Source organism: Mastigoproctus giganteus, chromosome 6 (genome assembly GCF_048544385.1).
Source record: "Mastigoproctus giganteus isolate SK-2022 chromosome 6, ASM4854438v1, whole genome shotgun sequence".
Classification (NCBI taxonomy): domain Eukaryota; kingdom Metazoa; phylum Arthropoda; class Arachnida; order Uropygi; family Thelyphonidae; genus Mastigoproctus; species Mastigoproctus giganteus.
The window spans coordinates 233,897,998-233,917,024 of record NC_143580.1 but is presented as its reverse complement, the minus strand read 5'-3'; the positions used below and the strand labels follow the sequence as shown (position 1 = coordinate 233,917,024).

Genomic DNA, 19,027 nt, shown 5'->3' with positions numbered 1-19,027 from the left:
AATATCACCAGTGGATCGACACTGACGTTAACCGTTTAGGTTAACCCTTAAATTTAAATTGGCATATAATCGTAATACAATAGTTGAGGCTTTTCAAATTTGTATTACTAATGTTTTTTCAGAACTTTTATATCATTTTTCCAAAGTATACTCTAAATTTGCATATAATCATATTAGATATTACAATTTTTCTAAGGTCAAAACACAATCTGTATATATATATATATAAAACGCTTAGGCATGCTGCCGAAATTTTCGAACTGCTAATTGTTGCCAGCACCTGTTCACATGGTTCACCTTGCATGACTACTATACCTGACATTCTTTATTAATTTTTGTACTAGCGTTTTTCGACCAAAGAAAGGCAGCCTATGCCTAAAAGATATCGATGTATGTTTATTAGCATTAGTAGAAGCATACAATGCAAGAAAGCAAGCTTATGCATCATCAGCCAAAAAATTAAAAAAAAAAAAATGCTCCCATTTCACCCCTCCATTCGTTCCAAGTGCCTGTACAGCTTAGCCTTAAATTTATTTAGGCTATTAGCTTCCACAACAAAATATGGAAGCCTGTTCCACCAATAAACTACCCGCTGGCTAAAGGCAAATTTTTGCACATCTATTCTACAACTATCTTTCCTCAGTTTGAAACTGAGGTTCTTAGTCTCAGCAAGAGGAAGAACCCCATCAGCATTCCCTTGAATATAAACCCATTCAAGGCCTTATACACCTCAATCAGATCACCTCGCAGGTGCCTACTCTCCAGGCACTGCAATTTGCAGAACTTAAGCCTTTCTTGGTAAGAGCACTCCTTTGTTCCCCTCATCAATCGTGTTTCCCTTCTTTCTACTCATTCTAGCAACTCTACATCCTTCCTAAAATGAGGCCTCCAGACCTGTGCACAGTACTCTAGGTGTGGCCTGACCATTGCCTTGTATAACGGGATAATCACCTCCCTGTCCCTGCTAGCAAAATTCCTATATACTATTGACAAGACTCCATGACCTGCACTGCTCAGCGAACTTCATATTTGACTGCACAATTACCCCAGGTCTTTTTCATTTTCCACTTCCCTGAGTGTAGTACCACATAGTTGGTACATTTCTCTTCGGTTATCGCTACCCATATGCAGTACTTTGCATTTGTCAATGTTAAACTTCAGTTGCCACTTCTCAGCCCATTTTCCCAACTTATCTAGATCCAGTTGGAGTAGCATTAACAACCCTGCCAACCTTTGTATAATCTGCAAATTTGGACATTACAATGGATAAAAAGGATGGTTAAGTGGGAGAAGACAGAGGGTGGTAATCAATGGGTGCTGCTCTTTGTGGACTAATGTTATTAGTGGAGTCCCACAGGGTTCGGTGTTAGGTCCACTGTTGTTTTGTATATTTATCAATGATATTGATGAAGGTATATCAGGCTTAATGTCGAAGTTTGCAGATGATACAAAGGTTGGCAGGGTTGTTAAGGACAGTAATGGCAGTGTGCTACTGCAACAGGATCTAGATAATTTGGGCAGATGGGCTAAGAAGTAGCAACTGAAGTTTAACCTTGACAAATGCAATGTACTGCATATGGGTAGAAGTAACCACAGAGAAACGTACCAACTGTATGGTACCACACTTAAGGTGGTAGAAAATGAAAAAGACCTGGGAGTAATTGTGCAGTCAGATATGAAGTTTTCTGAGCAATGCAGACAGGCTGCCAGGGCAGGTCATGGGGTTTTGTCAATGATATATAGGAATTTTGCTAGCAGGGAAAAGGTGATTATCCCTCTGTATAAGGCAATGGTCAGGCCACGCCTTGAGTACTGCGTACAGGTCTCGAGGCCTCATTTTAGGAAGGATGTAGATTTACTCGAGTGTGCACAGAGAAGGGCAACAAGATTGGTGAGGGGAATGAAGTGGCTGGAGACTAGGTACCTGCGCGGTGATCTGATTGAGGTATATAAGGCCTTGAATGGGTTGAGCACGCTGAATTCTAATGGGATCCTTCCACTTGTTCAGATTACGAACCTAAGGGGGCATAAATTCAAATTAAGAACAGACAGATGTAGAATAGATGTGCGGAAATTTGCCTTTAGCCAGCGGGTGGTTAATTGCTGGAACAAACTTGATAGGTTGAATAATTTAAGGAGGAACTGGACAGGCATTTGGAGGCAATGGTGTGATTTTTTTTTTTTTTTTTTGGCTGATGCTGCATAAGCTCATACACTTGCTTTCTTGCATCACATGCCACTACTACTACTACTACTATTAAACCTGATATATCTTCAGTATCATTGATAAATATACAAAACAACAATGGGCCCAACACTGAACCCTGGGGAACTCCACTAATAACATTTGTCCACGAAGAGCAGTGTCTATTTATTACCACTCTCTTTCGTCTCCCACTCAACCATCCCTTTATCCATTGTAACAACATAACCTTAATGCAATAACTCTCCAATTTCTCTTCTCTGCCGCGAGCCTCATTAATTTATCTGACATCTATTTAGGCCTAAACCTTGAACAGTATTTCTTATTTGAAATGAAAAGCCTAATAGCCTCTAAAATTAAGTCCCTGAAGGTTTCCCATTTAGAATTCAACATTGGTAACATGATCAGTTGATCCCATTCTACAGAATTTAAAAACTGTCTGAGACCACTGTAGTCACCTTTATGAAAGCAAAAGCCCTTCCGTTTAGCTTTGATGGTAGTTACATCTTTAAATAATTCCCACATCAATACATTGTGATCACTGTCACCCATTGGTTCCTTTTCCTGCAAATTCTTAATGCATGAATAATCACTGCTGATAATCAGATCAAGAGTATTACTCTCTCTGATCTTCTGTTGAACATTTTGCTGTAGAAAACAGTCATCTAATAAATCCACAAAGTCTTGCTAGTGTGCGAGTGACCAACCCATAAGTTCCAGTCAATATCTGGAAAGTTAAAATTCGCCATTATAAGATATTCTGATTTACTGGCCCACTCTATTTCTCTGCACAATTGCTCATTATACGCATCAGATTCATTAGGCATATAACACTATTTTATCTATCTTCAGTTTTATTAAGCTGTTCTAAATTTTAAGAAGTGTGAAAATGGCTGAACAGTGTGTAAGAACTTTGAGAGAATGTAGAAGAAATGCTAATAACACATTAGAAGAGAGATGTAATAGACTAAGAGACCAAAACAAGACTCTACGACTACGAAGATGGACAGAAAACATTGAAGAAAGAGAAGCAAGATTTGAAATGAGAAGATGAGTAAAACTCCATAGGACTAATCATATAGAAGTACCAGATGCGAATAATCAATAGATTATTCGCATCTGGTACTTCTGTGGAAGAGCATGACATCGGAAATATGTGTTACAACTGTGAGTACTGCAATGCAAGATATTGGGGACATGAGTTAAACACATTGAATAAATATGCTAAATGCTTCACGTGAAAGGTTTCACTTGACCCACTGTCTGAGTCACCTACTCTATTACAAGAGCTGCTTACAGGGGATACACGTGAAGCAAATAACTACAGAGAACATAACATGTATGAGAGTACAACTCAGTAATGGCGTTCGCATCAATGGGCACAGAGGTTAAATCACAGCCTGGAAATGGTCCATACTGTTTTAGAATACCGGCCAGATTTACCTTTTGGTCTCACCACTATATCCAAATGAGGCAAATAAGCCAGGATGTGGGGACATCTTTATATTTTTGATTCTGCTGAAGGCTTGAAAATGGCTTGAAAAACAATCAGACCAGGGGTGTATGGCTGAAGTAATGCAACAATTTGACAAGGTGGTTAAGAGACAATATAATGCACCTACATCCAAAATGGAGATTGCTGCAATATTTTTTGGAGAAGACGGGAAACCACCTGCAAATAGAGACATATTCATATATCCCACAGGTGACTGCTGTTGAATTATATCACTGCTAAACAAGAATGATGAAGACTGAAGGATCTAGATTAAACTATTTATGCCATAATCAGAAAGATGTGTACGTTACGTCGGGTACATCTAGTTACAAGAAATACATGAGCATTTTGCTAGTACACACAGTAGGCAAAGCCTCCAACAACTATGCCTTTATATGTAAGACTTTCTATTTTGATACACTAAACAAAGAGCTACATGAGAGTGATTCTTACAAACTGGTACCGTCCTCTCCTAACATTATCACAAAAAAATATATTAGATTTGAATAATAAATTAAAACTAAATATTAATAATTTTAAATTTCCCTTTGTTTATTTCATTCCAAAGTTTCATAAAACACCTGTCTAATTCAGATTTATTATTTCTTTTAAAAATAGTTATGTTCACCTTCCTGGAATTACATTAGAATACCCTTCAATATACATAACAGCTAATATAGAGGATCAGTGCTAGTTGCTCTCATACTTTATGTAATAGCACTTCCTGTTTTCATTGCACCTTTCCCTTTTTTCTTCATAACTGATTGGCCATGGTGTAAGTACAGAGTTAAACAGCATTTTTGAATATCCATTATACTGCAAAATACTGTAATATTCTTGCAGTCTCTATCATATAAACTCCTCTGACTCTGTATGGCCATTCCAAGTATAAAGTGAAAATTTATATATTTTTATTTATTCTTCACATTGGATAGCTGGATTTGTTAGAATGAGCATTTATTCTCATCCATTCCCATCTTTCCCTTTTTTCTTCATAACTGATTGGCCATGGTGTAAGTACAGAGTTAAACAGCATTTTTGAATATCCATTATACTGCAAAATACTGTAATATTCTTGCAGTCTCTATCATACAAACTCCTCTGACTCTGTATGGCCATTCCAAGTATAAAGTGAAAATTTATATATTTTTATTTATTCTTCACATTGGATAGCTGGATTTGTTAGAATGAGCATTTATTCTCATCCAACAAAGCAGTGAAACGTTCTTTTCCCCCACCGCCATACAGGAAACCTCATAGTTTGGAACCACTGCTCAGTTCCATAGACTGACTTCGATATGATACTTATATAAGTATATAAGATATTTATATAAGTAAAAGACCACTAGAATAAGAGGCCTGAATTCACCGAGTTGTCATAGCAAGAGTGCAGTGCCATGCTCTTAGAGTGGACTGTGGTTCAATCTTGCATGACTGCTAAATGCAATTAATGATTGTATTTACAATTGACTGAAAATTCCTTTGACCTGGTGGTCATGCCAGAGTATAAACAAGAGCATATACTGATTTGCTGGCCCACGATATTTGCCTATAAAGATGTTCGTTATACTCATCTCAGCCATCTACCATATAGCATACTTTTACTCTCATTTTTCTTATCCCAATATGCTTGGTGATTAAAAACATTCTCTCTCTCTCTCTCTCTCTCTCTCTCTCTCTCTCTCTCTCTCTCTCTCTCTTTTAGACCTGTCTTGCCTTCCTGTATACATTGTATTTGTCATATTCAAATTCTGCATCCAGGATATCAGAATGATACCATGTTTCTGATATTCCAGTATGTCTGTATTTGTTGACTTATCCAGTATCCTAAATTCATCAAATTTATGAATAAAACTGCTATCATTAGTATGTAAACAAGTGAGAGTCTGCCGTTTTTTTATGCCCACTGACTTTTAATATATCCATGTAAGTTGCTTACAGATGTATTTTCTGCTTGGAATTTTCCAGTTTGATGTCGGGCTAGTTTTAGCATTCTCATTACATCTGTTGAAATTCTTGATTATTTTCTGCAGTTCCATAGCCATATAGCCAGTTCCATTTCTTACTGTATTAGCATAAAAACCTTCTGTGAGTTTTATACTTTATCCCACTGATTTCTAAGTTTTTTTGCGTCTCAAGAGTATAGTTGAATGTCTTGTTTCTTTGTATCATAGTAAACACATTACAGATACTTATTATTTATTGTTGATTAATTTACAGAGAGTGAAAAATAGCCATTATGTGATATTCACTTTCATATGACTGTTTTTTTTTTTTTTTTCATATAGATCTCAGTTAGCCATAATACCTCAAGATCCATTCCTATTTAGTGGTTCTGTGAGAGATAATTTGGATCCTTCTGGCATTCATTCTGATTCTGAACTCTGGAGATCACTTCAGCAGTGCCATTTAGCTGGAACTGTAAAACAATTTGGAGGACTTGACAGTGAAGTTGGAGAAAGAGGAAAATGTTTCAGTGTTGGACAGAGACAGCTCCTTTGCCTTTCGAGGGCATTATTATGCAAAACTAAGGTGAGTTAAATCCTGCAATTTGGATAAGTTTACCAACATGGAAATTGAATTGAAATAAAATTATCAGGTTTCTATAAATACTCTGCTTTGTCAGACATTTTTTTTTTCTTATTTTAAATTAATACAGTTGAATCTCCCTCTTTTTTTAGCAACACTCTTTTTTAATGATGTATAGCATAATGACGAATGTAGTAGGTCCTGGCTAAATTCCCATAAACTTAACAATATTTTACATTTGTAATAATAACCTTGAAAGATGAAAGAATTCTCTATACACAATTACTGGTATATTCTATCTTGTTTTTTAATTTTTTTTTATCACAATATTCACATTGCAAAATGAAAGAATATTGAAGCTAATGATGAGCTTGCAGTTTGACTGCAAGAAATCACCCATTGGCAATTTCTCACACTCAGTGTAATCAAGTTAATTTCAAATAGAAGTTCATTTCATTATACAGTATGTAGAGACTGTTGATTTATTGATATAGTTTCTATGAAGCAGATAGCTTTGCCAGTCACAGACAAAATTAAGGTTTTACCAACTGTAGATGTTCTAAAACATCTTATCCGTTACCCCAACTGGACATATTATCTAGATGTTCTGGGGGCAGAAACATTTCAAGTGAGCAGGTAGCTAATGCCAGGGAAGAGAGCCTAAAAAACTTCAAGGGTTGTGTTAGGGTTGTTAAATATACAAGAACAGTAAGTCTTAACTGTTTATATAGTAATGTTAGAAGTGCCATCAATAAAATGAGCGAATTCGAACTGCTGGTTAAAACAAGTTGTTGTTTGTTTGGTTTTTAGGAGCATTAGCAACTAAGGCCATATTGCTCCGGGATATGTGGTGGTCATTCCCTGACCTTTCCGCATCCTCCGTATTTGGTGGTGACGGGCTCGAACCCCAGTCTAACCAAGAAGCTTGTGCTATGCACTGCTGCTGCTGCTGCTTTTTCCCATCTGGCTACGGAGGCGCCTGCTTAAAACAAGTAATGTGGACATAATAGGGCTTACGGAGACGTGTTGCCACCCGGAAATTGGGGATGATGAGTTTCAGTATGGCTGGTATAATGTATTTAGGAAGGATAGGGTAGATAGAAGGGGTGGTGGGGTAATGCTTCTTATCAGAAGCAGCCTGAGTGCGACGATAGCTTTCTCGAATTCGGGCGTTTCACATGCTAGTACAGAACCTGTATGGTGTGAGATAGTTGGAAACAAAGGTATAATGTGAGTAGGAGTAATCTACAGACCAGGTGATTGTGAAGATTATGACGAAAGCCTCTACATGCAAATGGAATGGGCAAGTAAGTGTCAATGTCTTATTATGGGTGATTTCAATTTGCCTCTAATTGATTGGAGTAAATGGGAAGGAAACTCGACATGGGGAACGAAATTTTTAAATCAACTAGATGACTATTATTTGTATCAACATGTCAGGGAAAGTACTAGAGAAAAAAAATATCCTAGGCCTCATCATCACCCATGAATCAGATGACATAACAGGGCTGACAGTAGAAGAACCAGTAGCAGGAAGTGATCACGGAGTTCTGCGGTGGATGATGATGAGAGAGAGGTAGCAGTAGTAAAAGGCAAAGGAATGGGTTATAATTTCAGAAAAGGAAATTATGATGCCTTAAGGTACTATATGGCCTCTATTAACTGGGTAGATATCGCACAGACAGCAAATGCAATTGAATTATGGTATACCTTTAAAACATTAATCACAGAAGCCTTGAATGCGTATTTACCATTAAAAAATACTCCACGAGGAGGGTTCCAAGTTGGATGAATAGTGAAGTTGCCACATTACTTGAGCAGAAAAAGGTGGCATGGAAAAGTTACAGAGCAATAAAAAGTACTGAAGCCTATAACAGCTACAAGATGATCTGTAATAGAGCCATAGAAAAGGTTCGACAGGCAAAGGCACTAGCAAACAGAGCAAAGAGGGGGGGGGATAAGGAATTCTTCACATATATGAATGCCAAGAAGAGCAGAACAAACCAGATAGGATCTTTACGTAAGGGAAAGGGGATAGTATTAAATACACAAAGGATAGTATTAAATACACAGTAAAAAGGGTGTAAAGACGGGTAACTCGCCTTGTGAGATCGGCAAAAGCGCATCCTTATGAAGAAAGACTTCGAATATGTGGGTTGCAGAGTTTGGAAACTAGACACCTTAGAGGAGATTTGATTTAGGTGTTTAAGGCTCTGAGAGGCATCAGTAAAATGAATGAGGACGAAAATTTTCAAGATTATAAATGATGCTAGAACTAGGAGACATAAATTCAAGTTACGGGGGGGGAAATGTTTAGATTGGACTGCAGGAAGTTTTATTTTAGCCAGCGAGTTATAAATTACTGGAATAAGTTGCCTACATGGGTGGTAGAGGCTGACAGTTTGGGGAAATTCAAAGGTCATCTGGATAGTACCTTCGGGTCAGGGAAGCACATAGGATGATAGGTTTAATTACCTTTTCTTTTATTAATTATTATTATTTATTTATTTATTATTATTTTTTTTTATCATTGTTTTATTCGGTTTTTTTTTTTTTTTTTTTGTTTTTTTTTCTCTCTCTTTGGCTGGTGCAGCATAAGCCATAGGCTTTCTTGCACCATGTGGCCATTACTAATACCAATACTAATACTAAAACCAAAATGTGTTCTAAAACCAATATTAATATTACTAAACATTTTGGCATTCCTAAGAGTACACTATTCACCATTCTGAAAGATAAAACAAAAGATTGAAAGCATAGAGAAATCTGCTGCACCAAGTAGGATCAGAGCACAAAAGGCAAAACAGAACTGAACTGAACAAAAGGTGTTCAGATCTTGAAAAAGTACTCTTGGAGTGACTAAGGCTGAATTGTTTGTTCATTGGAGGAATATTTCAAGTCTTCCAATGGATGTTTCCAAAAATGTAAGATTTGTCATGGGCTGTCTTTCAGAAGAAGTGTGGGGCAAAAGTGCAGCCATCGACACTGAAGCTACAAAGGAATGGAAGGAACATTGTTTAAAAAATGTTTTGTTATGTGACCAGAACACCTTCACTGCTGATGAAACTTTACTTTTTTTCTTTTTTTTTTTTAAGTTACTACTGGATAAAACACATTTAAAGGTGAGAAATATAGCAGGAAAAAGGCAAAATAGTGAATTACTATTCTCTTAGTGGCAAACACATCTTTCTTCTTTTTTTTTTTTTTTCTTTTTCTTTTGTGAAAATCCCAAACACGAGAGGTATTAGAACCTATAATACTTAGTACCGTGCATCAGCCGAAGGTTGAGAAGATGAAAGAAGATACTTGTTGACATTAGACTTGAATTTCTATAGATTGTAATTTTCAGGGAATATGTATGAAGTAAGGTTGTTCTTCCAGCCAGAAAACAGAAGTTGAATGAATAAATGAGGAAGAAGAAAAGTTGGTTCTGTGAGTTTGAATCTGGACAATAAAAGGATGTTGACTGGTTAATAGTAATAGAGGCATGTGATGCAAGAAAGCAAGTGTAAGAGCTTATGTAGCATCAGCCAAAAAAAAAAAATTCACACAGCCATTCCCTCTAAAAGTTTGTCCAGTTCCTCCTTGAATTTATTTAAGCTATCAACTTCCACAACAACAAATTGAAGGGTTGGTTCCATCAATTAACCACCCGCTGGCTAAAGGCAAATTTCCGCACATCCATTCTACAACTGTCTTTCCTCAATTTGAATTTATGCTCCCTTAGCTTCGTAATCTGAGCAAGCGGAAGAATCCCATCAGAATTCAGCGTGCTCAACCCATTCAAGGCCTTATACACCTCAATCAGATCCTCTCACAGGTGCCTAGTCTTCAGATGTTGCAATTTGCAGAACTTAAGCCTTTCTTGGTAAGACCACCCTTTCGTTCCCCTAACCAATCTTGTTGCCCTTCTCTGTACTCGCTCTAGCAAATCTACATCCTTCCTAAAACAAGGCCTCCAGACCTGTATGCAGTACTCAAGGCATGGCCTGACCATTGCCTTATACAAAGGGAAAATCACCTTCTTTTTCCTGCTAGCAAAATTCCTGTATATCATTGACAAAACCCCATGACCTGCTCTTGCAGCCTGTCTGCATTGCTGAGGAAACTTCATATCTGACTGCACAATTACTCCCAGGTCCTTTTTGTTTTCTACCACCCTAAGTGTAGTACCACACAGTTGGTACGTTTCTCTGGGGTAACTTCTACCCGTATGCAGTGCTTTAGGTTTGTCAATGTTAAACTTCAGTTGCCACTTCTCATCCCATCCACCCAACTTTCTAGATCCTGATGCAGTAGCACATTGCCATTTTTTTTTTTTTTTCTGGAAATCTTCATAGTCTTGTGTGAACTGTAGGCAAAATTTTCTCCAACAACCCGTCATGGATGGCTTAATACCTTTCCAGCTTGGGGCAATGTTTCTCAGTGCCATAGGGTTGTTATATGCCCTTCCATAAATACATGAGTTATTGCTTTTTTCTCATTAGTTACAGCTATAGACTGAGCCATTATTCTTAGTTGAAGGTGAAAGTTATCTCTCTTGATCCATAGACTTTTTGCAATCACCCCACCAGTTCTAGGTGCACTATTACTCCATACTCCATACAATTTGTACAGTAAAAAGCACTTTTAATAGTTGTTGTTCCAATCTTGTAATGATCTTCCCTGAATCCAATGGCACATCCTCATTATTACAGTCAAGGATTTACTTACCTCTTTTGCTACTACTATTAATGTAGTTGGGTAGATTCTGTCAGCCCCGATACTTTATTTTTTGCTTCAATAATTTTTCTTTCACTTTCTTCTTGGTTATCACAAAATCGTTTAGTTCCCAGTTTAGCTTGATATATTTTCTGGTATCCCCACCCTATGTAGATGCTAAATATTTACTCATTGTGGCAGCAACTTGAACAGGATCATCAATAGTTATTCTTTTCATATCTACCTGGCCAATGTGGTTAATTTAGATTCACTTAAATACAGAAACATCATGGGCTTCCTATTTTAGAAGAAGATAAAAGATGAAGTATGCGTGTTTGAAAAACTAATTTTCTGAAGTTTAATTGTACAAGAATTTATTTAAATGTAGTCGTTTAGTAATCTTAGTTAAATTTTCATTAAAATTTTTATTTGCAATTAAAAAGTAACCTGCACAATTTTAAAAAAGTTTGTAATCATATCTGTGTATTGTATATTTTATTTTTGTTGTTGTTTTTACATTTTCAGATACTTTGCTTAGATGAAGCCACTGCCAGTGTGGATAAGGCTACTGATTGTCTTATTCAGCAGACTATAAAGGGTGCATTTAGAACAACAACAATACTAACTATTGCCCACCGTTTAGAGACTGTTCTTGAGAGTGATCGCATTTTAATAATGGGGGATGGAAAAATTCTTGATATCAATACCCCTGCCATGCTATATAACTCTGTTTCACCTTTAGATCTCTGTAACTGACCATAAAGAATCTAATTATGTAAATGTATAAAATAGTTTTGTGTTAATTTTTATTTTTGTATTGTGTTTATGTATAACGTTGTAAATAGTTATTATTAACTGTGGATTTGGAAACTACAAACCATTCTTAAAATGACCTTCATATAAAGGTAAGTTTCTTGAAATTTAAAATAAAGTTAAAAATTAAAAGATAATATTTATTATGCATGTTATTTATTTAACATAATCTAATTCTCATTAGTGACAAAAATTAGCATGCATGCCAGTGTAATCTGGCTTACACAATAGGTAGCTAAAACTGTTTACATTTAAATTTACATAACCTCTCTAGTTTTACAAGATCAGGTGGTAATGTTTTCCAAAAATTATTGGTCCTTTGGCTAAAATAAAATTTTATTATATTTGGTCTAAAAATTTACTTCCTTGATTTATTTAAGAGCAGTGTAAACACATCATAGATAGCTCTTAAAGAAAAAACTATGAACGTGTGTAAAAGGCATCATTTCATTATTTCATATTGTGATCATCCTTCACGAGTTACTATGTATTGCAGTACCTCGAATAAGCAATGCTTCACTAATAGAGAAGTCTATTGTTACTTATTCTCGGAGGGGTACCACTACCCAGACGGCACCATTTCAGGCTTGTTGGCCTTTCGTCGGTGGGTGGGCAGGTACCCTGGTATTGCCAACATGACGACCCAGTTGTGAAGTTAATCCCGCAATATGAGAGATGCCAAAAGGTGTACGTGATAAGGCTATAATCAAAAATTAAATGCAACTAGGCATAATATCATAAATCACATTCATATTGTTAAAAATTTATAGTTTACATTTTGAAAAAGCTTTTTGAAATAATTTACTCCTAAAGCATTACATAAAAGAATATTAAATAGCATTTGTGTTGGCCTTATGTCAATTCAATCAAAACCAAACAATGCAAAAAAATTTCCTCCTACTTAGACACTGTTTTTTTGATCAATTTCCAAGACCGAATTTAAAAAAAATTTCACCTACTTTATCAGATAAATAATAATTGCACTACTAATTTCAACTACAAACATAATAAAAAATCAGCACAACTGTACATCTTATTTTTATTCTGCAGGATTCATTATTATAAATAAATAAATAAATTTTCTTTTTGTACTCCGGGATGAACAAATGGTCAGAGGAGTTCGCATGATAGATTGAATACAAGAAACAGCACCGTATTCAGTAGCCATGGGCTTGAAACCCGGTGACTCAAGGCACGTGTACTTAGGCACCCACGCGCCTGACCACTAGGCTACGACGGCCTGGGTTTGTCGAAGAATTGGTTGGAAATAGGTGTTAGTGTCTGGTTGGAATCACATATTTTTCTTTTTTGATGCTCTCGTGTTTTATAAATCATTCGGTGCTATATGTACTGTTCCTAATTTTGCAATCTAAATACTGCACTCCATAATTTGCTGCTATACCTGCAGAAGTTTCTTAATTCTGTAATGATCCTGGAGTCAAGCTGAATGGTTGATTGAATGGTCTCTGGTTTTAGAGATATATTTTCCCATCTCAGATTAAACAGAGTTGCCCAGTTGGGATGCTCAGATAAGGAACACACACAAGATGTGAAATGTGCTGTGGTGGACAGGATTTAGCCATCTGAATTTTTCTTGCTGAATCAAAAGCCTATACTCTGTAATCTGGTTTTGGATCTAATTAGTACCTTGTGTAGGTTGTGAAATTTAGTTTGCTCCCATTGTTGTTTCTGACTAAACTCGAAGTCCCTTTAAGTGAACTAGCATTAGCAGAGGCATATGATGCAAGAAAGCATGCTTATTTTCGTTAACTGATTCACTTCTTCCTTAATATTGTCTAGGAAAGTCAGCTTCCTTTCAAGGTTTAATCCTAGAAATTTCCATTTACTGCTCAATTACACATTGCACATTATAAATGTCTTGTTTTGTTTATATTTTTAGTCTTGAAAATACCATAATTCTGATTTGACTTTTTTGTTGTTGTTGTTGTTGGAGAAATCCCTCAGTATCAAATTAGAACTGGATATCATTGTCTGTTATAGAGTTCTGTGACTTAAGAATTATATATTCTTTCTGTATGTATGTTTCACAGCTTACAATGTTTTGACTGCAATAAATGAAATGCAGAAACAAGTGCAATGGTCTTAAAAATACTCGGAATAGAATAAATGTTTTGTATACAAAAGATGAATTATAGATATCAATCCAATCTGATTAAAATCCCTGATTTAAACTAATTAAAATCCAACCATTCCAAAATGTTGCTTGACTTTAATTTATTCAGAATGTCACAAATTTTAAGGTGCATTTTGTGTTTATTTGATTTGTTGCCCATTTAAAATTATTTATGAATAAATAATGTTATGAGGGATTCCACTAATAACATTAGTGGAGTCCCTCAGGGTTCAGTGTTAGGTACATTGTTGTTTACTGTATTTATAAATGATATTGATGATGGTATATCAAGCTTAATGTCCAAGTTTGCAGACGATATGAAGGTTGGCAGGGTTGTTAAGGACACTAATGACAGTACGCTGCTGCAACAGGATCTAGAAAAGTTGAGCAGACAGTGTTTATCAACAGGCACTGCTCTTCATGGACTAACGTGGAGTCCCCCAGGGTTCAGTGTGAGATCCATTGTTGTTTTGTATATTTATCAATGATACTGATGAGAGTATATCAGGCTTAAATGTTCAAGTTTGCAGATGATACAAAGGTTAGCAGGGTTGTTATCCAATTGCAACAGGATCTAGAAAAGTTAGGCAGATGGGCTGAGAAGTGGCAACTACATATGGGAAGCAGTAACCCCAGAGTAAAGTATCGGTACTAAACTGACAGTGGTAGAGAATGAAAAGGACCTGGTGGTATTTGTGCAGGCAGATATGAAGTTTTCTGAGCAGTACAGACGGTCTGCAAGAATAGCTCATGGTGTCTTGTCAATGATATATAGGAATTTTTCTAGCAGGGATAAGGAGGTGATTATCTCCTTGTATAAGGCAATGGTAATTCCCATATGTAAAGTACTACATATGGGAAGCAGTAACCCCAGAGTAAAGTATCAACTCTGTGGTACTACACTGACAGTGGTAGAGAATGAAAAGGATCTGGTGGTATTTGTCCAGGCAGATATGAAGTTTTCTGAGCAGTGCAGACGGTCTGCTAGAATAGCTCATTATGTCTTGTCAATGATATATAGGAATATTTCTAGCAGGGATAAGAAGGTGATTATTCCCTTGTATAAGGCAATGGTCAGGCCACACCTTGAGTACTGTATACAGGTCTGGAGGCCTCATTTTAAGGAGGTAGAACTGTTGGAACGAGTACAGAGAAGGGCAACAAGATTAGTGAATGGAACAAAGGGTTGCTCTTATGAAGAAAGACTTAAGTTTTGCAAATGACAGTGTCTGGAGACTAGGCACCCGCGAGGTGATCTGATTGAGATCTATAAAGCCTTGAATGGTTTGAGCATGTGCTCAATGCTGATGGGATTATTCCTCTTGCTCAGAATAATCACCTGAGAGAGCATAAATTCAAATTGAGGAAAGACAGATGTAGGATATATGTGCAGAAGTTTGCCTTTAGCCAGGGGGGTAGTTGTTTGGTGGAACAGACTTCCTTCCATGCTGCATAAGCTTGCTTTCTTGCATCATATGCCTCTACTAATGCTAATTGCTATTTAATTTTATTATTGAAGTTAGTATTAGCATTATTAGAGGCATATGATGCAAGAAAGCAAGCTTATACATAATCAGCCAAAAAAAAATTCCCATTTCACTCATCCATTTGCTCTAAAAGTTTGTTCAATTCTTACTTGAATTTATTTAAGCTATCAACTTCCATAACGATAGATGGAAGTTTGTTCCAACAATCAACAACCCACTGGCTAAAGGACAAATTTTCGCACATCTGTTCTACAACTGTGTTTCCCTCAGTTTGAGTTAAGCCCCCCTCAGGTTCGTAATCTGAGCAAGAGGAAAAATCGCATCAGCATTGAGCCTACTCAAACTATTCAAAGCCTCGATCACATCACCCTGCAGGTACCTAATCTCCAGATGCTGCTTTTTGCAGAGCTTAAACCTTTCTTGGTAAGAGGCCCCTTGTTTCCCTCACCAATCCTGTTGCCCTTCTCTGTACTCATTCTAGCAACTACATCCTTCCTCAAATGAGCCTTCTAGACATGTACACAGTACTCAAGGTGTGACCTGACTATTGACTGGATACAAAGAGATAATCACCTCTGTTTCTCTACTAGCAAAATTCCTGTATATCGTTGAAAGACCCCATGACCTGCTCTGACAGCCTATCTGCACTGCTCAGAAAACTACATATCTGACTGTACAATTACTTCCAGATCTTTTTCATTTTCTACCACCCTGAATGTAGTACCACACAGTTGGTACATTTCTCTGGGGTTACTGCTATCCATATTAGCATTAGTTGAAGCATATGATGCAAGAAAGCAAGTTTTTACAGCATCAGCCAAAAAAAAAACCTTCCCATTTCATCTATCTGGTCAATCCGAATGTTTGTCTAGTTCAGCCTTAAATTTATTTCAGCTATATGCAGTACTTTGCATTTGTTAATGTAAAATTTCAGTTGCTACTTCTAAGCCCATCTGCCTAACTTTTCTAGATCCTGTTGCAATAGTATAACAACCCTGCTAACCTTTGTATCATCTGCAAACTTGAACATTTAAGCCTGATATACTCTCATCAGTATCATTGATAAATATACAAAACAACAATGAGTCCCACACTGAACCCTGGGGGACTCCACATTAGTCCATGAAGAGCAGTGCCTATTGATAACCACTCAGTCTTCTCCAAATTTTGACTGTGTATGCTGTTGTGGATTCATTTTAGATTTTTACTTCCCATAGAAATATTTACTCTTTCTATTTAACTGGTAATGAAAATTAAACTTATAGATAAGAATCATGATATCTGTGTTTGTGATATTATATTACTAAAAATAAAATCTCTTTGAATAAGTTTGAATAATTTATTCGATTATTTCATTCACAATTCAAAATATTTCACTTAAAATATTAATCTTAAAAGTGCACCATACCCAGTACAAAATTTCTTGTCTGTTTTATTATAATAACTTATTTAAACATATTGTTTGCTTATTTTGGATTATTTAACAGTAAACCTCTTTTTTACAAAATCCTCATTTTGCTCTTTCTGATTTCCATACGAATTTAAAAATAGTTTTCTTTGTTTTTACAAGTTCAGACAATAATTCCATGAGAGTGAATTATAACTATAATATAAATATAAAATATTCATATTTTTTGTATTTTAAACTTCTAAACTTATATGGAAATAATTTGTTTATCTTTTGTTAGGTTCCATAGAAGTTTAAAGACCCTCTGAAACTACTTAGAAAACAAACAGGTTTCTTCAGAGGATTACCTGAAAATATGATATATTGTACGATAACTAAGTTTGCACTTTGAAAAGTTATTTATAACGGAATTGTCTTCAAATGTAACATATAAGTTAATCTTTTAGAAATTATTTTTATATGAATCCTTGTATCAAAATAATTTATCATGAGCTTTCTGTTATACACTTGTTAAAATAAAAAAAGATAATTCTTATGCTTAATAACTTGAATGAAATAAAAGAATTAATAAATTTTAGTGATTTTGACTAGAAAAACAAGAGATATATAAAAAAAATAAACCTACATTTTCTGTTTGTTGTAAATGAATTGAAATATTGTATTTTATATTTGTAAAAAAAAAAGTGACCTAGCATATGTTTCTCTGTAAATAATAAACACATGACTGAGTGATACTCCAAAAATAAATTTAATTGCCATAAACCAAAGTCTAAATGTCTAGACCAACTGAATATGCAGTGACTTGTTTTTGTTAGTAATAAAATATCAAAGGTGTTAATGAACTGAGAGAGAGAGAGATACTGCCCAGAATTTTCTAACATTTCGTAGCGAAAAATTCTAAGAATTTTTCAGTGTGCATCTTCCAAATTGACTAACATTTATTGTTAGTTGCCCAGAGGATGTTCAGTACGGTAGTCAAATTCAGCACTTATTAGCATTAGTAGAGGCATATGATGCAAGAAAGCAAGCTTATATAGCATCAGCCAAAAAAAAATAAAAATAAAGGAAAAACAAATGATGTTGGTAGACAATGCAATGCTGAGTCTGGTGTAACATAAGCACTGGGAAAAGAAAAATTAGAGTAGGTGTGTGTTATAGGCCTGATGAGTATAATAAGCAATTGTGTAGAGGAATAGAGTGGGCCAGTAAATCAGAGCCTTATAATGGGGGATTTTAATTTCCCAGATATTGACTGGAATTTGTGGGTTGGTCACTCGTACACTAACAAGGCCTTTGTGGATTTATTGGATGATTGTTTTCAAAAGCAGCATGTTCGGGAGGAAACTAGAGGGAGTAATACTCTTGATATGATTATCAGTAGTGATTCTCCATGCATTAAGAATCTGCAGATAAAGGAACCACTACGTGGCATTGATCACAGTGTGTTGAAGTGGGATTTACTCAAAGAGATAACTACCATCAAGGGTAAAGGGAAGGGTTTTTGCTTTTATAAAGGTGACTACAATGGTCTGAGACAATATTTAAATACTATACAGTGGGATCAACTGAACATGTTACCAACAGCAAATGCAAAATAGGAAGAATTCAAAGAATTAATCTTGGAAGTTACTAGGCTTTTCATACCACCTAAGAAATATTGTTCAAGATTTAGGAGAAAATGGATGCCAGATGAACTAATTAGACATGTGACAGAGGCGAAAAATGCATGGGATACATATAAAATAACAGGTTACACCGAAGCTCACAATAGATATAAGCTGGTCTGTAACCAAGTCACAAAGGAGGTTATGCAGACGAAGGCAGATTACGAGAAATCTTTGGCAAAGGAATCAAAGAAAAACAGTAAAGGGTTCTTTACTTATGTAAACTCTAGAAAAAATTGTATGTATCACATTCCTCCATTTGATATCGATAGTTTAACTTGATGATCCTGCTCAGGTAGCTAACGAACTAATTGAATATTTCGCATCGTCAGCAGAGTCTGCTGACGAGGCTACTAGTGACGGTCGTGTTCCAAGCCGCTAAGTGGATTTTTCTTATTTATTGAGTTGAAATTATTGTTTTTCTAAAACTTTTGATTTAAATTTAGTAGTATAACATTATTTTGTGATTTTTTGATTAATTTGGTGTATTTATTCTTTACTCGGCCTTGTAAAAGTATCGGTAAGGGTTTCCACGTCTTCGTAACTACCGCTACCGTTATTAACTTTCCTGCCATTGTGATACCGTACTAGAT

General features: G+C 35.8%; 1 protein-coding gene across 1 annotated transcript in view; it reads left to right on the top strand.

Moving 5' to 3' along the window:
• Window positions 1–11,684, top strand: part of LOC150085095 (ATP-binding cassette sub-family C member 10-like) — a 121,693-nt gene extending 110,009 nt beyond the window's left edge. Inside the window, exons 16-17 of the mRNA XM_090376464.1 lie at window positions 5,987–6,230; window positions 11,454–11,684. Of these exons, the coding sequence (XP_090232590.1) occupies window positions 5,987–6,230; window positions 11,454–11,684 (475 nt within the window). The remainder of the gene's footprint in view (window positions 1–5,986; window positions 6,231–11,453) is intronic.
• Window positions 11,685–19,027: the final 7,343 nt, after the last annotated feature.